General features: G+C 42.4%; 1 protein-coding gene across 2 annotated transcripts; it reads right to left on the minus strand.

Moving 5' to 3' along the window:
• Positions 1 to 1,567: 1,567 nt before the first annotated feature.
• Elac1 (elaC ribonuclease Z 1) lies at positions 1,568 to 20,413 on the minus strand. 2 transcript variants are annotated; one of them, XM_051201262.1, is made up of 4 exons: positions 20,252 to 20,413; positions 13,558 to 13,722; positions 8,469 to 8,933; positions 1,568 to 5,860 (listed from the first exon to the last, which is right to left on the minus strand). In XM_051201262.1, the coding sequence occupies exons 2-4, from the start codon at positions 13,712 to 13,714 to the stop codon at positions 5,394 to 5,396; spliced, it is 1,089 nt and encodes a 362-aa protein (XP_051057219.1). In that variant the 5' UTR covers positions 13,715 to 13,722; positions 20,252 to 20,413; the 3' UTR covers positions 1,568 to 5,393. The 2 variants fall into 2 exon arrangements, with proteins under 2 accessions (XP_051057219.1, XP_051057220.1); XM_051201263.1 differs by lacking the exon at positions 20,252 to 20,413 and adding an exon at positions 18,240 to 18,369.
• Between the last annotated feature and the right edge of the window lie 6,041 nt (positions 20,414 to 26,454).

A 26,454-nucleotide genomic window follows, 5' to 3' on the forward strand; every position in this document is an offset into this window, starting at 1 on the left:
CTACATGATACTGCCTCACAGGATAGGCCTGTCCAGGAGAAAGGGACTGTGTTCTAGACTTTGCTAGCTGTATGTCAATGTGTCCTGTGGTGGCAAGACCTGGGCACTTCAAGAAGGTCAGTTCCAGTCCAGACGTCTCCTCTGGAAGTCACAACAATGTGGAAAACCTGGACAAGATGACCTTGTTTCTCTGGGTGACACTGAACTAAATGTTGCTTACTTCTGCCAGTGCTGTCTGAGCAGCCTGACAACTAAGGAGAGTTATGTTGCTGAAAAACCTGATCCCTCGCTTTTCCCTTGCACTTTTTTTTTGTTTGTTTGTTTGGTTTTTTTTTTTTTTTTTTTTTTGGGTGAATTTAATCTTTGTACCTGCCATGTCTGCTGAGTATATAATTAGCAGGCTGACATCTGAGTAGCAGGACTTCTCAGCTAGCTTTATTTAGGGGTGGATTTTTTTTCTTTCTCTTTGGGTATACTTAGGTACCCCAACTTCCTTATTAACCAGAATAATAAGGGCAGCCTTATTCAACCCTCAGACTTCATCAAGAATACAGAAATATCTGAGTCTAGGTGTCAATTAGTGTCATCTTGTCCTTTAGATGTGACTGAAGCTGGCTTGTCCTGTGGGTTATGTAAGAAGTCTATGCCTCCGTCTAACCTTCTGGTCATTTCTTGGAGACAGTTCCATGGCTAGCTGACTACAAATTCTGAAACTGTTCTCCACTAGGGATTGTCCACTATCTCCCGCTGCTGTGCACCTTCCCAATAGAAGACTGTCATAAAATTCAAATACTGTTCTCAATTAGTGCCATTCACAGCTAGCAAGGGATACTCTAAACATGGACCTAGCAGACCTCAAAGTTTAAAGCTAGGCTGGGATTCACTTCTGAGCAACAAGGCCAGTAACAAAACAGATCTTTCAATTTAACGTGCATCAGTATTGCCAGGTCACAGTTACTCTTAATTGGGTCAGAATAAATTATTTTCTTATTTCCTTAAAAAAAAAAAAAGTTGAATGAAGCTGGGCAGTGGTGGTAGATGCCTTTAGTCCCAGCACTTGGAAGGCAGAGACAGGTGGATCTCTGTGAGTTCAAGACCAGCCTGGTCTACAAGGTGAGTTCCAGGACAGGCTCCAAAGCTACAGAGAAACCCTGTCTCCAAAAGCAGAAAACAAAGCAAAACAAAGAAAAAGTTGAACGAGGCTCTTAGAGCATTCCTCTACCCTGTGTAAATCTCTAGGTATTGCCCAAGGCTCAGCTCTCACACCCCATTCCTCTCTTTGCTGTAATACCCTTACACAGCCAAAGCTGGCATCCAACTCTTGGGTAGAGCAAATCTTTCTCTTGTCTTTTCCCTGACTCTAGGGTTTTGTCTTAGAAAACCAAACCAAAGTTTCAAAATGTCATTTGTAAGGATTTGCCCATTAATATCATAGGCAAGCACTCTTCACCTCCTCCTCAGTGTCATAGATTTTGTGTGTTTTTAACATGAACAGGGGAGGGAGGGTATGTGGGGGGAGAGGTGATAACAAAGTATTAAGTATGAACAAAATAACAGGACAAGAACATTTGATCCAGTCAACACTATTTATTGAATGCCTTTGATGTTCTAGGCACTGGGTAGTCATAAAGGGGAACAGAAGCAGACACAGCTCTGCCCTTGTGTGGCGCGGCGCAGAGAGCTGGTGTGAAAGAGAAACATCACATACAGAGGCTGAAACAAGCTGTGAGTGACACGTGCCAGGAAAATGGGTGCAGAGAAAAACACACCACCCAGCAGGAGCTGGGCAGGCAAAGTCCATGAGGCCTGACAGCAGATGCAGTCTGAAGGTTTGGGGAATGGCAAATGGCATTTAGGTGAAGGAAGCAGGCCACTGGAAGGTTCTAGAACATCAGAAAACATTGGTTAAAGACAGAAAGAAGGCCCACATGGTTGGGGCTGCAAACTTGAGTAACACTGGGTAGCAAGATTAAGTTAGAGAAATGAGTGAATCCAGACCACTACAATGTTTCAAGCCAGGGAGGGATGGCAAAAATTTACATTTTGGGGGGGAAAACTCCACTCTGGCTACAGTACAGATGATAAACAGGAATATTATAAGGACTTGAGCTGAATTGTCAGCTGCCTGGAGTGCCAATATGGAGATGACTAACTATTCAGAGAAGTGGTTTATCTCTATGGGTGTGCTGATGCAATCACTATACTAAATGGATATATACATACAAATAGTCATAACACCCTTCATAGTAGTGATTCAAAAGCCACCAACAAAAGTGGTAGTCCTTTCCCCCTAAACTTCCTGCTCCCTCTGCCAAGACTGCTTTCTCAACTTAGAAAATTTCTTAGTACACATTACTTGTAAAAAACAGTGAGTTTCATTATCACATTTTCACACATTATTATAATCTGAATCCACTTTTAACCATTCATAGTCCCTTGTTTTTCATGGAGGGGGAGGTCAAGTGGGGGGCACTGGGGATCAAACCAAGACCTTGTTCAGGTTAACCACTTTCCTACCCAAGCTGGGTTCCCAGACACTTTTCTTGCTTTTTAAAACATGGTATGCTTAAATGGTTGTTTTTCATTTTTGTACACCAAAGAGAAGAAAAAACTACACACCACTACCCCAAAGTATCTCCTTACATATAGTTCTTCTGTATCAAGAGAGAATATTCAAAATCACAACCAGTGCTTCCTTTGTAATATTTCCCTATAAATAATGAACAAAACCTCCACATATTTGGGCTTTGGGATATAACTCAGTTGGTAGTGTTTGCTTAGCAGGCACAAAGACCTGGGTTTGAGCCCCAGCACCATGCAAACTTGGTATGGTGACATATGAGTGCTACCCCAGCATTCTGGAGGCAGAGGCAGAAGCATCAGAAGGTCAAGTTCATCCTTGGCTACATAGCAAGTTGAAGGTTAGTCTGGGTTACATGGGACCCATCTCAAAGGAAAAAAAGAGAAGGACGGGGTGGGGGCAATACCCCCACTGACTGCCTTTATTAGTTCATTAGCCCTCAAATCTGCCAGTAAGGACAGATCTAGTACACATCACCATATACATACACCTCTGTGAGATAAAGTGTCATCACTCCATTTGTGATGGACACACTGAAGAAAGATTTTTATTTCATTAGTAGGAGGAAGTAGAAAAATTTCAAGCTGGCATCAGAATAGTCAAAGAAATAAGAGTTGAAGTATATGTATTAAAGGCGTAATTATTTTCACTACAAGGCAAAAGTCATCCTTCCTTTTTATACTACAGATCAAACCCAGTGCCTCAGACATTCTAAATAAGTGTTCTAACCACAAAGCTATACTTTCAGCCTAAAAATTATAACCAATTTTTGGGAAAGAAATATTCAAAACATTATGGTCAGATTATAAGTGCATGCTTAGTCCTCTCAAGTAGGAGGACTGTAAGCTTGAGGCCAGGTTGAACTACACAGTGAGACTTGTTAGGAAGGGAGAGAGAAGACAGGAAGAAGGTGGGACTTGAGCAAAGTCATATCTTCAATAGAGTAATAAAATATGTCAGTGCTATGTGGTGGTTAGGAATGTGAATGAACATGAAATATATAAGTCAGGTGCCTTTTGTTTTGTTTTGTTTTGAGATAAAATCTTACTATGTAGCCCAGGCTCTCCTGGATCTCAAATTCTCCTGCCTTAGTCTCACAACTGCAAAGGAAACAGGTCTGTGCCACCATGCCTAAGATGTTGTTAACATTCAGAGAGACCAATTACAACAAAGTAACAACTTGGAGACACAGAGATTTGTACATAAGCACCCCATGTCAGTTTGACTTTTACTAACAGAAAACAACCTTGGTGCTCTAAGATACAACTCTAAAATGAAATAAAATCACTAAATTCCTACTTTCAGAGACCATTTAATGGTGGAGTAGGTGCTAATGAAAAAGGTAGTTAAGGACTTGTCTGTTAGCAAGTGTTTTGTATTGAAGCCTTATAGTCAGTGTTTCTCTATATCACGCATCTGCTTGCCCCTTTATGGTTTTCATTATTTTTATTGTGCCAAAAATAATGCCTCAGAGTTAATTACAGAGGATTTTTTTTGATAATAAACTCCTAGTTTTTGTTTGTCCAATAAAATATCTTTATTTTAAGAAAATAGTGGAGGGAGGCCAGCCTTCATGTAAAAATATGCATGAATAAACTATGCACATACACAAACATATGTATAAGAATCTATAAAATATCTCTATATATACCCTCAATGTAAGTACATAGAAAAAAAGACTTTGTTTTCCCCTCCTAGGCTAGTCCAGCTGTCACGCCTTTCAGAATCGCCTAGGCAGTTTAGCATGCAGCAGCAGGGGCCACTCTGACTGCTGACTTAGTCTATGGGAGCAGGGCCAGCAGCTCTCTGTCCAGCTCCCACTCAACTCAGCACAGCTCCTGGGCCGCTAGACCTGGAGCAGACACTCTCCCCATGTGGTGGAATCCTGACTATTTCTACCCAGTCACAAGCTTTACTTAATGACTCATGTTTTCCAAATAATACTTGATGTGGCATTTCATTCTAGCCATCTATTGAAAGCTTTAGCTTATCTATTAATTCAATCCATTACTTCACTAATTCTGGCAAATCACATTCACATTGGGAATAAAAGTTTTGTGTCTCTGAACAGGCCTAGAATTTCAAAGTAATGCTTATGCAGGACTAACCGAAACAGTGCAGAGCACAGGGAGGGCATCCCTGACTCCCACTGACTGACTGTGGATCCATCACCTCCCCTCCGTCACTGCAACAAGAAAAATAATTCAATGCTATTCAATTCCTACTAGACTGCCAGGACCATGTGTTGAAGGGAACCAGAACGTTGAATAAAATGCTAAGATAAAACCTAGTACAAACCTGCAATGACTATTCCAGTGGAACCCCAATCTGTTACCATCAATAGTGCACATATGCTGCCTCCACACATTTACCTCTGTGTTAGGTCACAACCTCTATACACACTGCCAAATACCATTCTTCAGCCGAGAGGACCCAGTCCTAGACACTTTGCCAATAATGGCAATTAAGCTGGGCAGAGCTAAGTCCAACACTGTGTGGAGTATTGGCTTCTATTTGTGGCAAGAGACACAAGAGGAATGTCCATGAAAAACCTATTATTTTGTCACATCTGTACTTTAAGAAGGATGATGGGTATTTTTTATCATTTAAAAAATGATTTATTGTTAAAAATATTGTTTCCTCTCACTAATGATTCAGCTCAGCAATCCAGCTCCATCTTTAGGATTATTAGGGCCAAAATAATTTTAAGGGGAAAAAAATTTCCAAACCTTTAAGAAAAAAACAAAAGTAACTCACAACCAACAACACATCCACAGCCAAGTCCACGCTTACGCATTCAGGAGCACTGGTTTCATTTTTTGATTGGAATGCCGATCACCATGAAGTCCTCTGCTAGAGTCACTTCTTGGAGGCCTAACACGGCCTCAGCTTGCCTTTTCAGTTCTGCAATGCCGTCTGTCTCCCCTTCTCTAGCCAAGGCCGTTGGTTTGTACCTCTGACTGAAGTGAGTCAGGACCAGCCTCTTGGCATGGCACAACTTGGCAAATGCAGCTGCCATCTGCGGTGTGCTGTGGCCGTGTTCTTTTGCTTTGTCCATCTGGGAATCATCCAGAGTCGCCTCATGGATCAACAGGTCCGCTTCAAAGCACAGCTTCACTCCACCGTCACCCACAACCCCGGAACAGTCACCCAATATACAGATTTTTCTCCCAACCATGGGCTTTTTTAAGACATCTTGGGGAGAAATGGTAACTCCATTATCCAAAACAACAGAAATTCCATTTTTCAGCTTCCCATAGGCAGGACCTGGGGGTACACCTGATGAGGAAAAAAATACTACATGAAGGATATGGAATAATGATTTGTAAAGAGACAACTTTAACAGTGTAGCAAATAGCAAAGGCACCCAGGGGTCTGGAGAGAGTCCTCTTCCAGAGGACCTGGAGTCAATTCTCAGCACCCACATGGCAGCTCACACATGTCTGTAACTCCAGTTCCAGGGCTTCTGAGGGTGACAGATATATATATATATATATATATATATATATATATATATATATATATATATGGTGCACAGACATACAGCCATACATATAAAATAAAACTAAAAAATTAGAGGCATCCGATTATTTTCCAAACTGCAAGAGATGCTTTCCTACTTGTAGACAACTGGGATATTTAAGCACTGTAGAATTTCAGTATAGACCTCTGTCATTAACAATAGTGTTATACCTGACACCTTTTCCTAGCACAAGGTGAGCTGACGTTTACACTGTGTGATCACTGAGGCCTTACTATACTCAAGATTCCTGCTTTGATTTCCTGTTTTGCATGAAAATAACAGTTTTGGGGATATTTTATTTACTACAATATTAAAGAGTAGTTCTAAATAATCATATAGTCAATACCTTTAGTCAGAACAAGTGTCTATGAACTGACTCACTAAACAGGAACTTGTTAGAGAGGACTACTAGAACCCTACGTTTGACTAGGGAGATGTTACAGCAGGGAAGACCCTCACAGCCACGCCTGACAACCTCAGTTTGATTCCTGAGACCCACATGGTGGAAGAAGAGAATTAATCACAAAAGCTGTCTCTGACCTCTGTCTGCACACCATGGCAAACACACATGCACATACCAAGCAAAACAACCAAAAATAAGGTCAAGGGGAATTTCAGGCAATCATACATGATTAATCTTCTTGGCAGATGGTAGCAGTTCCAGATGTTCAAACTTCACTGTCATTTAATATATACTAACAGTGTGGATAACACAAACAAATATATGATCAACATTTCCAACAGGGATCATGTTTAAAGTTTCCAAATATAACTATTTACATAGGAATTACATAACAAAAATACCTTTGACATATATAACTTCCCTCATTATCTAGTATATAGTTTTAGTTGGGGAAGAAAACTGAAAATCGGATGAAACACTACCACTCTTTAAACAGGAACGTCCATGCTACGCTTGGTGTAGTTGTGATGCTGGAAGTAAGATGGACCTGACCTGCATTTCTTTAGGTCTCCTCACTTATACATCATGGCCTCATGTGGAGAAACACAAATTCTTCAAGGACCTTTGCCCATTTTTGTGTGTTTCCTTCCAACTACGATGAACCATGGCATGTAGAACCAGTTAAGGTGCATTGTTCTGAATGCCAAATTAATTCAATCAAGATTGGATGAGTAGGCAAGGTATATAGAAAGGAAACTCTTGAGATAATTGGCTGCTGTTGTAAGGTAAAGACCCATGGCAAAAATATCCTGACACAGAAGATGTCATTGAAGGGTCAAAGAGATGCCTCAGAGGGTAAAGTGCTTGCTGAGCAAGCATGAGGACCTGAGTTCAGACCCCAGCACCTATGTAAAAGCCAGGTATGGTGGTGTGTATGTGTAACCTTAGCATTGGGGGAACAGAAAGAGGCAGGTCCTAGGGTCTTGCCAGGTAGCCAATCTAGCCAAAATAATGAGCTGTAGGTTCAGTGAGAGACCCTGTATCAAAAAGGTAGAGAGTAATTGAAAACTCCTGATGTCAACCTTTGACCTGTATATGCACATGCATGGATTAGAGGACACACACAGGCACACACACACAGGCACACACACACACACACACACACACACACATTTCACACAAAGATGTCACTGAAAACATACCTCAGACTGTGCACATTTCCAATTCCAACCAATCTTGAGACAGAGGCTGGAGGATCATGAGTTTGAATTTGAGCTACATAGTGAGTTGTGGCCAGGCTGGGCTACCCTGTATCAAACCCTGTATCAAACAAAAATAAAAATAGAAACAGATTTTAAAAACAAAACCACAACAACTTCAAAAAAAAAAGACATGAAGATTAGGAATACAGCTAAGTAGCAGAGAAAATGGGCTTGAACTCTAGCATGGCCAAAAAACAACAAAAAGGAAAGCACAAGGAAATAAAAATTAAATCATGGACTTACCAGCTCAATTCAAACCACCTTTCTAACCAAGTCAGAGCTGGGCCTGGTCATACAGGCTGTATCCCAGCTTCTCAGAAGGATCTTACACTCAAAGCTACCTTGGGCAAGTTAGGGAAACCCTGGCTCAGCTAAAAAATAGCAAAAGAGTTGGAGATATAGCTCAGTGGTAGAGAGTGCCTGCTTAGCATGTGTCTTAGATTCAATCCCAGTGCAGCCAAGAAGGAAAGAAAAGAGAATGTGAATCCAGGAGGCTAACAAGAAAAGATTCAATTATATTAAATATTCAAGTTTTGCTCTGAATAGCTTTGCTTTGGACCCCAAAGATTTTCCTTAATAAGCAAATTTTGGGCCAAGGAAGTGAGTGCTTACTGTGACCACACAGGAAACTGGCTACCCTGACACTTCCAGTGGCTTCCTTAAAGCAGCTCAGCTAAAGAGAAGGAAAGGGATACTCACCGAGGTCTTTCAGCTTCTGTGCATTGAGTTTACCTGCACGTTTCTTTTCCAGGACTGAAAAGCCAAAGGATGGAATTCTGTGAAAGAGGCGAAATGCTTTTACAACAAACTGCTCATCGTCAACCAGACAGTATGAGTTTTCTTCTGTGTCTAACAAGATAGTTCGCCCCTGTCCTTTGGGAGGGCTGTCTGCTTCATTCACATGTGAATACCCCTTTAGCTCTTCCACGGGACACTGATCAGCTGTAGGTACTATCTCATGGACCACGTAAGGAAAAACCAACTCTGTATGGGAGAGCTCCATGGTTCTCCAGATAAAGTCCCGAAGCCCTACAGGGCCATAGATTTCAATAGGCTGCCTTGTGACCACAGAGCCACTCTGTAGGCTGATCGTACAGAGGAGGCCCGGAAGGCCGAAGAAGTGGTCTCCATGTAGATGTGTGATGAAGATCTTGGTGATTCTCCCTTTTGATTGAGACAGAGAAACATATTAGGAAAATTTTCAGAAACAAATACCAAGACAAAACTATTTGACTCAGCATCCCCACCCCTCAGGCCCACGCTGGAGGTTGATCTTGTGTATCCTGGACAGTTCCTCTACCTACTGTACTGCCACTAAGGAACATCCTCAATCCCACAAAAGAAGCAACTTAAAACAAGCCTAAGAACTTCCATAAAACGCAGTAGACTGCAGTTATACATTCTGTATGCTACCACACACTTATTTATTCTTTCCATTTTCTGCGTGACTCCAGAAAACAGAGGGAGGGACTTTATTAAGCTCTGTAATCTGTCTGTTTGGCTGGTTGGTTGGTTTTGTGTGTGTGTTTGTGTGGGGTGCATGTGGTGTTATGTGTGTGGTCTATACACATGAATATTTGGATATCCATGCATGTAGAGACCAGAGGAGGAGTCTGGGTGTCTTCCTCTACTGCTCTCTACTTTATCATCCTGAGACAGGGTCTCTCCTAAACCAGAAGTTCACCATTGTGGCTAGGCTGGGTGACCAATGAGCTCCCAGGATCTGCCTCCCTGACTGCCAACAAATACTGGGGTTATAGGCACCACACAGACACGTCCAGCTTTTTACATAGATGAGGGATTTGAATCAGGACCTCATGTTGGACAGCAAGCACTCTTACCCATGAGACATCTACCCAGCCCTACTTGGTTGCTTTCTGAGACAAGGTCTCACTCTAAAGCCCATGCAAACCTGGAACTCACTATGTAATCTAGATAGCCTTGAACTTGTGGCAATTCTCTTGCCTTAACTCCCAAGTGATAGGATTATAGGTGTGAACTACCAAACAGCCTCACCAGAATAGTATTTTTCTATGAAAATCTTCAGATTATAATGTTTTAAAGCTTTCAAGTGTTTTCTCCTACATATTCTCACTTTACATCAAGATAACTCACTTAACTAAATGGGCCTCAAGTATCAAAGCATCTTTCAGTTACACTGTCTCCTATCAGCCCCTTTGAGACTAGCAAACATGTACTTAAAGCAAAATGAAATGTTCCATTGTTCTAATTGACTGGATCAGGCCTAAACCCAAAACTGCCTTTTATGGTCTCCTTCCTGGACAGGGATTCACCAACAAAGACTGAGCATGTGTCCCGGGGAGGGTGTGGAGGAAGGGACAAACAGGACAATGACTGGGGAGGAAGGATAAGAAAACTAGAAGAGGAACAAGGTAAGTGAAGAGGGAGGACATGGATATCAGATGTCAGCATGCAGACTGAAGGCAGATCCCATGGGCTCAACTCTTTTTTCTAGTCTGAACCTATACAACAGCTTTTTCACTGCACACTGGCTTAGCTTCTAACTTGATTTAGCTAATGGTATACTGAATTTACTGCTGGTAAATGGCAGGATGCCACATCAGCATTTTCTGAGATGCACCACGGACATTTTGAAAGTAACAATCACAACCGGCACATTTCCAGTAGAACAGGCTCAAGGGCCACCTATCTGAAGTATATGATACCATAAAAGTACAACAGCAGTTTATTGATACCATAAAAGAACAGGAACAGTTTATCACACTGTGATTTGTTCTGACAGCAAGTGCTCTCAAAGCAAGTCTTCCCAGAATGAGTACGCCCAGGCTGCAGTGGCTGAGAGCAATGGCTGCCTCAGAGACTGACTTGGGTCCTGGAGGACCCCACCCCCATCCCAGGAGGTTGTCTCTCTTCTCACAAGGCTCTTCTCTCACTATACTTGCTAGCTTTGCTCTTCTCATTCTCATGGTTGTCCTGTAATTTTCATATGGTGCTGGGGATTGAATCTAGACTGCCACACATATACTTGGCAAGCTCTCACTCACTGAGCCACACACCCCAGGACTCTTTTTAGCCTTCATTTATTACTGTTTTTTGTTTTGTTTTGCTTTTTACTTCAAATAAAAGTACACTCCTTAAATTTCCCCATATCCCCTTTCTAGGCTACCTCTCAGTATCACCCAAAGATTCTAGAAACAAAAGAACTACAGTAGCTACTGAATCCAGATCCCATGTTGACCTTAAAATTGTCATCATCACTTTTTAGGCCTTCTCACTATCTATTGCAAAACAAAGTCAAAGCTGAATACAAAACAGCCTGGGAACCCAAAGCAAGCACAGCAAACGAAGTAAGAGAAAAACTGCTTCTCACAGTTATCAGTTTCAAGAAGGCCAGGCATTTCATTTTGGGAAATGTGATTTCTGAGAGACAAGGAATGGCAACCACAGTTATGAAAGGTATGAGGAAGCTATCAGATGAAGAGTGAAAATCACACCAGATTCCTTTCCCTTTAGAAGAAAGGAGTGGTGGGAAACACTACCCACAGAGAAGCAGAACAGTAAGCATCCTTAGACATGATGATGCAATTAAATCTATTCTTCTACGGTATATGAGACATACACTGTTCAGATAAAAAAAAAAAACAGCTAATGCTGAGTAAACTGTGGTTCCATTAGGCATATTACACATACCTCTATACATATTCACACCATTATCACATCTGTATTTATACAAAATGTACCTGTGAGAGCTGGGAATATAACTCAATTGGTAGAGTGTTTGCCCATCACCCACAAAACCCTGAATTCACTCCCCACTCCTACATAAAACTGGATGTTGTGGTCCATGCCTGTAATCCCATCACTTGGGGTGGAGAGGCAGGAGGACTGATATTCAAAGTCATGGCTACATAACAAGTTCATCACCTCTTGGACTACATGGAACTCCGCCTCCAAGAAAAGAGAAGGTGTGTGTGTGTGTGTGTGTGTGTGTGTGTGTGTGTGTGTGTGTGTGTGTATGTGTGTCTAAGACTTGGGCTTTTCTTACTTATATTTTCTAGTTTTGTTTTATTTGAATTTCTTCAATAAAAATATGTGTGCAAAAATCTTATTCCTTTGAGACAAGGTCACATATAGCTGGGGCTTGACTCAAGCACAGAGGATAACCTTGAACTCCTAATCTTCCTGCTTCTACAACCTAAGTACTGGGTTAACAGGAATGTGTCAACAGAGCAGCCTCTGCAACATGTTTTTCTTCCTTCCCTTCCTCCCTCCAGCTCTAGTGTGTACACACACACACACACACACACAATGTACACATTTATGTAATTTAAATTGTTTCTTTTTTCAGTGTTGGGAGCTGAATCAAGGGCCTTGCACATAGTCCTTTTTAAAGTTTTTACCACTGTGTTAAGATCATGCTTTTGTAATGCTTTTAGGAATCAGTCAATGCTCATTTCTTTTGCTTTGTTGATTTTGGTATCAATGATGGGGACTGGGACATGGTGGCTCACATCCCGAGCATGCATTCCACGCAATTAGTGCCCCCTTTTTCATGTTTCCTGTATCCACATGATTGATGGCTTCTGGTCCCTGAACAGTAGAAGTGTGCTTCTTTAAATAGAAAGTTAACACCCTCTGATGAATGTAACAGCTATGATTTATCAAGACCTTAAAAGTGGGAGGCCCTGAATGTTCATCTGTTCACAGTGAACAGGTGCTTATTAGGCATTCACCAGTCACACAAGTGTCACTAAACCTACCTGACTGTACATCACTGTGAAAGCACAAAAACAAACTATTTAAATAACATAGTTCAGACACTAATGATGCTAAAAAGTGCATTAAAAATAGTATAAAATAAAGGAATGCCTAGGGTAAGTGAGAGGATATTTAACCCAGGAGGTCCAGAAAACCCTGAGGAAAAAGCCTTTAAGATTTAAATGATGACAACCTGATAATTGATTAGGTATTAGAAATTATTTTAAAGATTAAATGATGAAATGAAAGTAGCTATATAGGATATGAATTACTTAACATATGTAATTCCTTCAATGTTTTTTGAGACAAGATCTCACTGTGTAGCTCAGGCTGTCCTCTAACTCACAATTATCTCTACCTCCAGGATTCTAGGATTCCAAGAAAGTTCCACACACATGGTTTATAACATTTCTTTTAGGCAGTTTGTATCCCTGTTCTTTGAGACAAGAAAAGCAAATTTAAGCCCACTGCTCTGCTAAAGTCAAGCCTGAGATATAACTGGGCCTATTACCCAGGTCTGCCTGTATCCAGGCAGAATTCTCACCGTGAACTCCTCCACTTCCAGGTGCTGGTCTTGGCTCACTACTCCATTCCCTCAAGTTGGACTTCCATTCTGCCCAGCCAGGGATCTCCTTCTCTCAGCAATTCACAAGTAAATAAATAAAGGGAGCAGTATCCTTCTTGTCTACTCATCAACTGCCCTTTGCATATTCCCATAAGACTATCTCCTGGCTACCACTCCCTTGTTAAGACAGGATCCATCTGCTACACCTGTGTCTCTCAGTATCCTGCATACCCAGGCCTTCATAAACCCTTCTCTCAACACTTACAGGATAAGTGAGAAGCTAGTAAAGGTATATGTGACATTCAGTAGGCACTGCTGGATGTCTGATGCTCTTCAAAGTCTTGCCATAAAGAGCTCTAGTTCTGAAGTGGATGCTACTTTCAGGCCGTTACAAAACAACAGGTCCCCTAAGAGTCAAGACCTGAAACAAAACTGAAGGCAAATCCGGATAGGCAAATCCAGGTAAGCTGGATGCACACTAACCTGCTTTAAGTTGGCTTTTCATAAGCTGTGTCTGTGTTCCCTCCCCACAATCGAAGAGCCAGCACTCGCCCTCACACCGAAGAACCACAGCTGAGGCACCCCGGGTTGGGGATGGATATGCTGCTCCTGTCCCAAGAAAGGTCACATCCATAGACATCTTCCACCCTGCAAACGAAATATCACCTTGGGTTATTAAAAAAAAAAAAAAATCCCTGCACCAAAACATGTTCCTCTGAGATTCACTGACCAATTGATTGACTGGTTGATTGTGGGTGCTGGGATTGAACCCAGATCTTCAAACTTGCTGAATGTGAATTCTACATGGAGCTCTACCTTCGATTCCTGTTTATTCTCTGGCTAAAATGATCTGTTTGGTGGTTTAAAATAGTGCTGTACTCTACCACTGAGCTATACCCCCAAGTAGTGGTTATGTCTTAACTGCCTAAAACTACAAGTCATCAAACCTTATATAACTGCACACAGACACAAAACATGATAGTTTTGGGGATCACCTGACAACCTGAGTTTGACCCCTAGAATCCATATGATGGAGGGAACCAGTTCTACTTGTCCTTTTATCTTCATGTTTCATCCATACACAAATATATATATGTATAAATATAATATATATTATATTAATCTATTAAATATAACATAATATATTATGTATACATTAAAACCTATAGTTGAAGGGTTGGAGGTTAGCTCAATGGTAGAGCTCTTACCTGGCATGTACAAGGGTCTGGGCTTATACCTGGCACTATAAGTAAAACACTGTAGTTGAATTCCAACCCCATGACAATCTCAGAAAAGCTACAGAGACAGTAAAAAAAAAAATGGATATGTGCCAGTGATGTCAGGGAAGTACATTTTTAAGGAAACAAAACCCGCTCTATGCAACAATCAAGTCAGCAATGTTGTTATATGGAGATGGGGATGTAACAGGGGTAGACTACTTATCTAGCATGTACAAAGCTCTGGCTTTGACCTCATTACCACATATACATAGAAATGTTATATCTGTACATACAATGCACAACACAAAAATCCAAATAATGTTTGTTAATAATTGTCAACATGACTCATGAACTTACCAGACTGTTAGTACAGAAGAAAATGGGGAGTGAAGGGTGAGGTCTATAAGAAGGCTCCATACTTGTACAAGTTCATTTTTTAAAAGTCCTAATAAACACTAAGCCCCACCTGGGTGTTGTGGAATATTATTTTAAGGTGTGTTGCATTTGTTTATGTTCTCGAACATTTGTTTAACCATGTAAAAGAAGTGTTACTTTTGTTTATGCTGAATTTGTTTGAATTTGTTTAATTCTGTGAAGCTGTGATTCTTTGCCTGTCTAAAACACCTGATAATCTAATAAGAAGCTTAACAGCCAATATCAAGATAGGAGCAAGGATAGGCAGGGCTGGCAGGCAGAGGGAATAAATAGAAAATCTGTGAGGAGCAAGGAGAGGGACCAGCCACCCAGCCATCCAGACACCCAGCCAGCCACAGATTAAGAGTAAAAGTAAGATGTATAGAAGAGAGAGAAGAAGGAAAAAGCCCAGGAGCAAAAGGTATTTAAGTTTAGAAAAACTGGTGAGAAATAAGCCAAGCTAAGGCTGGGTATTTATAAGTAATAATACGTCTCTCCAAGTGTGATTTATCTGGGAGCTGAGTAGTGGGCCCCCCAAAGAGCAAAACAGCCCAAAGAGAAAGAGTAAAACATAATCAACAACATCTGGATTTGGTTCTGGCAAAGTTCTGAACAAAAGATAGTAGTATTTGATCATGCTCACTGAGTCATGGCCATGGTGACCACTCCTTCCTCTGAAGGGTCAGGATATTGGGTAACTACTGATATTTCACAGCAATGCAAAAGGTGTCCTTCCTTCAAGGACAGAGTTCATTGTTGGTCAGAGTCCACCTCTGCCTTCTCCAAGTCCCAAGGCTCAAGCACAAGGACTTGTGCACAGACCAGAAGAACTGTCTTAAGTATGTCTCCATCTGGGACTCTAACTACTCTTTCTAGTGAATGTGCAGGTTTCTGCCAACTCCTGGCACTATTCTCACTAGATCTAGGCACTGTGCCAACTCTGATCTGTGGCTGTGATGAGAGATGTGTGTTGCCTATTGTGAATGAAGGTTAGCTGGAACTTATGAATAACCAGTTCCAGATGAGATAGAATTTTAAATTAAAAAAGATTAGATATACTTTAAAATTAGAAGCATGCTGGGGATATAGTTCAATAAGTGAGTCTTTGCCTAGCATGTAAGAGACTCTGGTTCCATCCTCAACATTGGGGCAGGGGATCAGGAGAATATATAACTTTGGGGAGTGGAAAAGTCTTTCTTGCAGAGGCAAGGAGCTCTGAAATTTAAAAGCAATATTACACTATTTTGTAATGCCTGTGTATCAAAAACTCAGTCAAATGACAAAAAATAAAACGTCCACAAAACCTCAAGTTGAGGGAAAAATCTCAGAAGGAGTAGAGTTTTGTAAGAGTCAGATGACCAGGACACCTGTGCTACATGTGCCTTCTGAATGTGACCAGGAAGCTGCACAAGTATGTGAAGTCTCAACACCGAGGCTGCCTAAATACTGCTTTCAGGTGATGACACCAGTCCACATGGCCACATGGAAGGCAGAAATGCCAAAAGGTCCCACCCCTAGATGAAGAGCTACAATCAATGTGGGTGAATGAATTTTCTCCAGGGACCAGTCACCTGACAGGGGTCCCACATGGATTCACAGATGTAACTGACCAAGGCAGCAAGGAAATGAAGACAAACTTCCACAGACACACAGAGACAGCTGGGTTTGGGTGGACTGGGCTCTCTGATCGACAAACGCAACATCCCAGAAGCTTGCTGTGTTTGTTGTATAGAGTTGAACAGAGGATTATTGCACATAGCTGAACAAGCAGGCAAGGTGATGACATATTAAGGATTAAGGAGACAGGTTTAGCTCATCTCAGCAAGAGCCATCTCTGTGGGGAGCAGTCTTCAGACCATAAAGGGGGGTGGGTGCCAAGGTGGAGATCTTGTGCACACTCTGTCAACACAGTTGGACTCTTGGGGAAGGCTTTGCCATCCCTCTGAGCCTCACACAGGGTGGGGAAGGTAGGCTTTGCCTGTTTCCTATGGGTAGGAAACTAGGGTCCATGACAAGGGCGTGTCCATGTCAACAACACACATTCACTCAGGACTTCCTCCACTACCTAGTTACCCAATCCCCAGCTGGTCAGCCCTAAACATACGATGTATGAGCAACACTAAATGGATTCATATGTGTACATATGTGTGTAACAGTAGTACTAACAGTACTTATTTGAGATTCTCAAAACTTAAAGACAGTGAAAATAGTTTTTAGGAGATTAAAGCCTCCTAAAATGTTTATGCAGTGCTGGAGAAAGTGGTTCCTTGGGTTAGGGAGCTTGTAGCCCAGCCTGAGGACCTGAGTTCAATCCACCAACACCCACATGGCAGAAAGAGAGTCAACTCTCACAGCTGTCTTCTGACTGCCACATGTGTCCCTTCCAGCTCCTTTTTTATTTATGGAAATGTACTTAACAAAAAAATACACAAACGCAAATAAAGAAGATACACACCAAGTCATAGAATACATTCAAAAGACCAGAGGCATGAAAAGTGCTCAGCAAATTAAAGAACAAAGAGACTCCATTTCCCACACATCAGTGGCAGATGCTAATTAAGCAATGCCAGCCAGTTCTATTTGGGGTGATGGGAAATGGGGAAACAGGTGTAATCGCAAGTTACTGACGGTGGAGGGGTGAATTGCTATTACACTCTGGGAGAATAATTTGACAATGTAATGATACTGCTGATAAAAAAAATCTAAGCAATCTTATTTTCTGGAATCTAATGTATAGATATAAGTATTTATATCTCATAATGCTTACTGTGGTACTTCTGGGTGGGCTAAAATATTAAAGCAATTTACATTTATGTCAACAGGAAAATGATTAGTGTCTGGTTATTTTTATTTATTTTTTTTCCAAACAGGGTTTCTCTGTGTAGCTTTGGAGGCTGTTGTGGAACTCACTCTGTAGACCAGGCTGGCCTTGAACTCAGAGATCTGTCTGCCTCTGCCTCCCCAGTGCTGGGATTAAAGGTGTGCCCCACCTATGCCCGGCTTAGTGTCTGTTCTTAATATTAATTATTCTATTGAATTCTATTATTTTATAGGTAAAGACTTTGATCGGTAACTACAAGGATAACAACGGGAAAATTATAAATGGCTATAGTATAACCTCATTTTTTAGAGCAATGCTCCAAGCCTCTCTTCACTTACATAAGAGAGTGGTGAGAAGGGCATACAATATATCATTAATATTGGTCGTCTCCTGGATCTTTGGAATGATGGAAGGATGGACAGGAGACTGCTCACTTAAATCTCTGGAATGTTTTCAGCTGTAATGAGCAATGTTTTATTTATTTTTGCTTTATATTTAGTAGTGAATTTTTTAATATAGTAAAAGGCCAAACATGCTTCTATAACTACACAACATTTAGCTTTCCTTTCCATTTTGGGAAACAGCTTCCTACTGTCTTTTCCCTGCACAGGCCTCACACACAAGATGGTTATCTACGCCAGCATTAAGGTCATTGTCAGTATTCCTTCTGAGAGTTACTCCACATTTTTTGCTTCTAAGACCAAGCTTACCTTTTGACAATTAAGGATTTTAGTGCCTGTAGGCTTATTGCATTCCTTCCTTATTGCATTGTCATGTTCAAGAGGTAGGGATAACAGTCTGTAGAAGGTTAACTTAAAGGTTAGTAAAAAGCAGAAGCAAGGACAGGATGTAATTGTTACTGGAATCTAAGGTTCATGATGTTTGCCACTTCACTGAAAACCTGGGAAACAGAAGCTGATGGAAGGAAATGAATTTCTTTACAGTTCTGGGGTTAGGCATTTTCATTCTCAAAATTTCCTAATCTCTTGTCTAAGTCTTCTCCCTCTATTTTACATAATCATTGCAATCTCCAACAAATAATGGATCGAGACAAGAGGCTGGCAAAGTAGGAGCATATCAGAATACTTCAGGGAGCTTAAAAACACCAATGATTAGGTCCCATCCCAGAACAATTACATAGGGAATTCTGTGAGGCACATGTTTAATACTCTGGTCAGCCCAGGGTTCCATGAGTACTAGTCTGCAGGCAGGTGTAAAGGACCCCTTTAAAAGTCAGACCCCTGCCTACTTACGCTCTTTTACTCTTCTCTCTCTCCTGATTTCCTTTGGCCACCAGAACCCCCCCTTCTTCTCTTCCCCTCTCTCTTCTGTTCCTGGTGCCTCTATGTCTCTTCCCTTCTCCCTCACTCCCCCTTCTAAATAAACTCCTCATTTAAGCTCTACCTGCCTGGCATGTTATTCCCTCCCATCTCAGTCACCCTCACCTGCTATGGAACCTGCTATGCCCTTCCACATAGTTCCTTACCTTGGGACCCCACTGACCTGGGACCTTCACTCTGGACCACCACTCACCCCCACCCTTTCTCCAGCCTTTTATTCTTATAACTGTAACTAAAAAACAACATTGATGATGCAGTATGAAATAAACAGGCCTCCATGTACACAGCAGGCCACCATAAGGTTTTCTTGCCAAAAGTAGAATCAGAACCAGAAAAGGCTAAATACCACTTTACTGAGGAATTCCATGGAGATAGATTGGATGGATGGATGGATGAATAGATAAATATAGATATAATGATATACACACACACACAAGGCAATATGCAAGATGTAGGAAAATACACATAGGACGCATTGCTTGGTTTTTCAGCTAGTACGATATAAGAGGAAAACACAAGAGGGGATTCAGAGAGCAAAAGAGATTGGAGAGATCACTCATTTGTAATATGTGTAGTTTGTTTGGCTTCTGATTTGGATAAACTGGTAAGGGAAGAGACAACAGGGGAATGTAAACACTGATTGGATAATAGATGATAATATGAAATGCTAACTAGACTGATGATGACTTTATGTTCAAAAACAAACTGTCACATCTTACAGACCTTTAGCAGATTGAACGGTACATTTCAGAATCACTTTAAAACAAGTGGGAGAGGGTCATGGGTGAAACTAGCTCGACTGTGAATTGGGAATTTTTCTCCGTGTATGCTTCTCCAATAAAAAGTTTAAAAATAGACTCAATAATCAGAACAGTCCCGGTAGGTCAGGTGGCAGACAGCAATTATTTAAGCACTGCTGGCTTTGTGACATGCATCTCTCTAGGTATTAGGCAGTAAATGAGAGCAAACCACATTCAGCCCTTGTCTTCTTGGACAAAAAGCAGCTGCTCGCTTTCTCAAGACTGTCATCCACGTTAGAGATTAAGTGCGTAGTAATTCCAGTCTTGACAATGCTGTCACTTGTCACTTCGGGCCTGCCTGCAGATCTCAATCTCTGCTGACTGTGGGGCCTCCCACAGCACCTGGGTGTCTAGTGGAGCCCAGCCGCTCCTCAGTTTCCAGGCAGGCAGTGTCAGGCCTGGGGTGCAGGAGGGTGATGACGCCGCCCTTCATTTTTTGAGATGAAGGAGCTGTGTGGGCCCGAGCATGAGCGGCCAGGCCTGTGGCCACCGCCAGCCCAGGACACCGGGCGGCGCGTCGCCGCGCTCTGGCGCTCCCGGGACCTCTGCGCCCGCCCCCCTCGGGCGTCCTGCCCCACTCACCCTCTCTCCGAGGCCCGCCGGAGCCGAGGGAGGTGCAGGCCAGCTGCAAGGCCCAGCAGTGCACGAGCGGCGACGCGCGGCCGGAAGTGCGCCGCCCCGCGGTCCGGCGCCGCCGCTCTAGGCGCGCGGGAGGTGCGCGGGAGGTCCGCGCTCGGTGGCGCACACCCCGCCCGGCTGCAATCGCCCGGAGAGGGTCGCGGGTCCCCACCCACTTCCAGGTCTCGGTAACGCGGTGGCTGTGACGCGTGTCGGCCGGAGCTGCTGACCCCAAAGGGAAAACGTTTGCTCTTCCGCGTTTGATTTGATTTTCGTGCCCTGTTTTCCCCGATGTGTTTGTTATACATACGTGCCCTTGCATGGGTTGGAATGGAATGAATCATTCAACCGCAAAACCTGGAAGTATAAACTTGTGTTTTGACAGGAAAACACTTGGCATCGGAGTTCATTATCGGCATAATCACGTGTCTCCTGACCCTCTGACCATATTTAAGGATTTTGTTTTTTGTTTTGAGATGGTCTCACTATGTCTCCCTGTCTAGGTTTAAACTGGCTATGTAGACCACACTGGCCTGGAACACTCCCTGAACCATCTGTGACAGCCTCTGGAATTAAAGACATGCTCAGGTTTCAGTTTGCTGTTTAGGGATAATCTTTTATCACAGAAGCAGAAATGCAGCTAGAAAAGTAACAATGGCTTCCATGTTGTTTCAGTTCTTTGTTCTTGTTTTTTCTGGCTGGAGATCTACTTAAGTGCCACTGGCACCAAATATAGAAATGTCTTTGATTTTTATCAATGCCCTGTTCTTAGATTAGAAGGAACTTTATTGGCTCTTCCTGGAAGGCATGCTTGAGTGTGGATCACCTACTGTCTTGATCCCCTTCCTGTTAATGTGTGGGATAAACCCAAGTCTATTCCCGAAAGCTGTGCATTCTGGATTGAAAGCCTGTAGGGAAAGACTGCTTCTATAGGCTCCCTTGATCCTAAATCTTAGATGCAGTCTCTTTTTTTTTCCTATCTACTCAAGGTGGTTGTTGGTACTCTTCTTTTTTTCTCTGCCAAGCTAACAGCCTGAGCAAAGGGAACTCCTTTTCTTACTGCTGATATACTGGTCTGCTTTATAAATCCCTTCAAGGACAACTCTGCCTACTTCCTTCTCCTCCTCACTGCTGTATTGCAGCCTTCAACTTTTCTCCTTGTGAGACTCTAGTCTCCCATCTTTAATTCTGGAGTTTCACTAAATGATGTTTTGAAGAACTTCCATAACTTTCAAGGCTAACATAAATAAATTTAGACTTCAGGTATTCTCAGTTGCTCTGTGTGTCTGTCCTTAAACTTTGCACTGGACAGACAGTGGTATCTGATCCAGGTGGGGAATTCTGCATGAGTTCTCCAGCTTTACAATTGATGGATCATGTGTCTGCTCCATGAGGATAGAACTAGCCTTTGAAGCTACAGGGTATGATATCCATTGCTCAGTAGTGATTATCTTGGATGGGCCAGAAATTCCTGACCCAGGAATGGAACTTTGCCAGGTTGGTAACTGAGTGGACTGATGTTTGGTCCAGGAATCTATACTTACTTATTTTTTTCTTTTCCCTTTTATATATACAAGCATACATGGCTTAGTTTCACTATAAATTTTAAAAGTAAAATGTTTTGGCTAAAATGATTTTGAGAAAGGCATGTCCATCTGTGAGGGCACACCTTTCAGGTACTTTAAGTCTGTAGGACGAGCTTCCCATTTTGACTTTTATACTTTCACTTGGTATCTCCTTGAGCCTTGATGATCAACTTAGACTCTGTGTCCTTATGATGCATTTCTAAGAAAGGACCTATCTTTGGAAATACAGAATGAAGGTTAGTGTTATTTGGTGATATAAAGAAAATAGATAAACTATTTTAAAACTGACAAGAGGTGAATCTAAATGAAGGTTATATAATCTTTGGTTTTTCTTTTCTTTTTTTAATTGATTCTTTGAGAATTTCACCCCAATACTAATCATTTCCCAGTCCCTTCATATCTGTCCTTCACCCTTGTCGCATCCCCCCACAAGAAGATTTAAATAAAAAGCAAAAAAAGAGAAATATTTAATTTTAAAATTAAAAACATTAAAGAGTAAAAAATCTAAAATGCAAATAAAAATATTAACTAAACAGTAAACATAAAACAAAACAAAAAAGAACAAAACAAAAACAAACAGAACCACTTCACTCCTCCATTTTCCTTCTCTCCCCCCCCCCATCACTTCTTCATTTGTCTTAGTGGCAGTGGGAGGGGCTGTGTGTCAAGCAGCTTCACTTGCAAATGTTCATTGTTTAATGTCGAGTTCAAGGCCTCTGGCTTATGGTACACCATGAATACTGGACCCTCACCAAAACCCCTCTTGGATGCCCTGCTGTTGCCCGGATCCTGGCCATAACTCTGCAGGACTACTCTTTTCCTGCTCCAGCAAGTCACAGATGGACAGACATTGGGGTGTGCCAACTCAAAGCCCTGGATGTATGCCTGGGTGGTAGCTGAGTTGGTCAAGCTAAGCTGCTGGGGCCACCCCCTCAGGCAGGGGCAAAGACTGCTCTCTCATAGTGAGGGATAGGGCAAGCTCAGCACGGCCCTCATACTTCAGCACATGGTTCACAAGGGCCCATGTGGTAACATGGACAAGAGACATCAACAAGACCTCAGATGCAGGAGGACCATGGCCAGCAGCAGCAGCAGCTTGGGCCCTGGTGGCAGCAGAGGCCTCTCAGCTCAGCATGGGCTTAATAGTGTGGTCCCTAGAATCCAAAATGGCCCCCTGTGGAAGCCCAGACCCTGGGCATTCACATAGCCTTCAATGGTAACTCAGACTATGGCTGAGTAGGGTCATGGACCCAGACATGGGCCCCAGCCACAGTTTGGCCTGGATGTCATCACAGCCCCAGATGACAGTGCAGGACACTCTGACTGTATGGCCCCATATTCTGCCTGCTGCTCTAAGTTGGCTGAGACAGTCCAAAGGCAGCCTGTCTTCTGAGTTCAAAGGGAACATGATTTCAAAGTGTAGCATTTGTGGCTCATAATACAGTATGATGAGGGCATTCTCATGGTGGCCACACCCAAGTCTCCAGGTAGACAGTGAAAGAATTGAAACTGAGTTTCTGTGGGCTGCAGCATTGCTTTCTTGGGGGTGAAGGGAAGTACACACACACCAGAGGTCAGGAGACTGTTGTGAGAACACTGTGGGAGAAACTTGGGGTGTTTTTGTAAACATGAAAGAAAAAAGCCTTGTATTCATAGCATTCTTACTCCGCTGAGGGGAGACAAATAATGAAGTAAGTATTATCACTGTATCAGATAGTGGAGAAAATTAAAGGGGGGGCTGGTTTGCTGGGATGTCTCGGTTGCAGTTATTAGAGGGTGAGTCAGAGAAAGCCTTCCTGAAGTGATACCGGTGAAAGCTGAAGGAGGTGCAGATGCTGTGAACTCACAGTTCCAGGCAGAGGTGTGGTGAGCGTGGAGGCTGCTCTTGAGGTCCAGTGTGTAGCCTGGGGTAAAGGAACATCACGCCTGCAACCCACTCTCAGTCACTCAGAAAATAACCTTTATGTATACAGAGTGACGAAGGAGGAAGAGGGAAGGAATGATGAAACAAAATGTAAACAAATGTACCTCTGGGTCAAGGCTGCAAGTCCCTGGCATTATTCCTGCCCCTGACCCTGGCCAAACCAAATATAAAAGCCAGAAGAAATTACATGTATGCATGCATATGGGATTATAAAAATTTTAATTTGGGCTTTGTTTAGCAATGGGAAGATCTGTGAGTGTGGGGTGGGTGTGAAGGCCTGGATGGAGTGGTGCAAGGCAAAGTACAGGCAGACTGGTGATGTAGCTCTGTGGTGAAGCATTTGCTTGGCATGGGTGAGGCCCTGGGTTCAATAAACAGTACTGCCAGAGACTGGACAGTGAGAACTGAGGCCAAGAAGAATTTAGTTCAAAATTCCTCTGCACTTTTGGACCAACAGCCTGAGAGTCATCCTGCCCTCCCAACACCACTTTCAGGATGGGGAAAGTAGAAACATGTTTGCATCCTTGTGTTGGCCAGCAATACAGTAGACCAATGGCACTAAGGCCCTGGACTGAGAGGAAGTGAGCCCAGAGCACGAGGTCTTGATGGTTTGTGTGTGTGTGTGTGTGTGTGTGTGTGTGTGTGTGTGTGTGTGTGTGTGCACGCATGCGTGTCTATGGAGGTTGTCAGTGTCTTCTAGCCAAAGGTCTCCAGGAATGCATATGTGGCTCACTAAGCAGATAACTGCTTTTCCCTGTGAAGGAGTTTGTAACTGCAGGGAGTTACATTCTGAGCTGAGCTCAGAATGCTTGCCTAGCACGAATGAGGGCTTGGTTCCTTAGACTCTATAAACAAATTTTTAAAAATGAATAACTATACCTCTTGCAACTGTGGATCTAGTTAGGTGAACATGCAGGACCACTGAAGTTGAGGTTCACTCAGGATTGGGGGTGTGTGAGGAAGCACAGACATTTCTAGGACAGCTAGTTTTAACAAACTATCTGCCAAGAATCAGCACTTGACCATTCTGATGAGGAGAGGGGGATGATCAATTTTTGTGGTCTCAGAAATCCATGCTTGTGTTTTATCCAGGTACAGACAAGGTGTCTCTGCTTTATCTGGTTCCATCCTGATCACCATGGCCTTGTAATGATTTATATGCCACAGAACACAAGCCTACATGATCTGTAAGCAGTGAGAATGATGGTGAGAGCCCCAGGGCGCCCTCTTCTGATCATTCTCTTTCTCTGCGAGATGGAAGGTGCAGGAGGATGTCAGTGACCTGAAGGAATGGGTATCAGAAATTCACTGGACAGAGACATGGCAACATGACATGGCAACAGGAAGGGTTTTTTGACATTGGTGGTTTGGATCAGTGACAGGGACAGGTTCTGTAGTCATGCTTCGCTGCACTGGTCAGAGATTCCATCTGGGGAGTCCACCTTAAAAGGGACTGACATTCCACCAGACTATGATGGGGGAGGTTTGGATCTTGCCATTGCCGTTTCATATACCTGACAACACTGTGCCCAATTTTGCATCTGTAAATAGGGAAATTATTAGTATTGATGTCCCCTAAGTGTTATGAAGTTTAAGGAGTTATTTTGCCAGATACCTAGAACAGTGCTGGATTGGGTGGGTGCCACCCATTACAGAATGCACTTCCCTCATCATTAAGTCAGCATACATTCCTAAAAGCGTTAGCAATTAAAGCTAAATTAGGAGATAGGAAACGGAACACAAGAAAGTAAAGGGCAAAGATGAGGAGCATAATTAGTGTTCTATGTGTGGATTTAAGTCTAGCAAATTCCCAAGGGGTCAAGCATTTGGGAAGAGAGGGGAGGAAAGGAGGGATTCACATTGATACCAAGTTTTAAAGGTATACTATACACTCTTTAAAAACAAGATCACCCAGTTGTGTAACTTGGTCTACTTGTGGAACTCCTAGCAGTTGGAACAGGGGCTGTCCCTAATGTTTTGGATGTTTTTTGGGAACCCATTTATACTATTTGCTTTGCCCAGCCTTAATACAATAGGAGGAGCTCAATCCTACAGCAATTTGATATGCCATGCTTTGTTGATACCCAGGGAAGCCTTCCCTTTCCTGAACAGAAACAGAGGAAGAGTGAATGGGAAAGGGTGGAGGGGAAAAGGGAATGGGAGGGAAGGAGAGAGGGGAAATTGCAAGTGGGATGTAAAATAAATGAATAAATTTAATTAATAAAAAAACAAGGTCACAGTCATTTTTATGCATAAGAAAAATTTTACTAAGAAAATATAAGAACACATTTTATTACAAGTAATAATATAAAAAGGAAAAATAGTTCATATAACTATCAGGTTTTTATATTGGTCTCAGGACTGTCTGTAAGATGTCAACACAGCATGATATACTCTACACAGAGCATTCTTCTTGGTCTTCCCACTAGGGAATCACCACAAGACTTGTCATCCCATTATTTTACCTTAACGCAGAGGTAAGAAAGGCTAAGTGATGATATGCAATGTGTGGTTTCTCCAAGTCAACGAATGATGCTGGCAATATTACGAAAGGGGATGTAAAAGCATCAAGTTTAAAAATCTTACTGGTGATTTGAAAGCTTATTAGGCAAAGTACAATAAAAAAACACTGGGTAAAAATTTTGTCAAATGTTTAG

This window comes from Phodopus roborovskii, unplaced genomic scaffold (assembly GCF_943737965.1).
Source record: "Phodopus roborovskii unplaced genomic scaffold, PHOROB, whole genome shotgun sequence".
Classification (NCBI taxonomy): domain Eukaryota; kingdom Metazoa; phylum Chordata; class Mammalia; order Rodentia; family Cricetidae; genus Phodopus; species Phodopus roborovskii.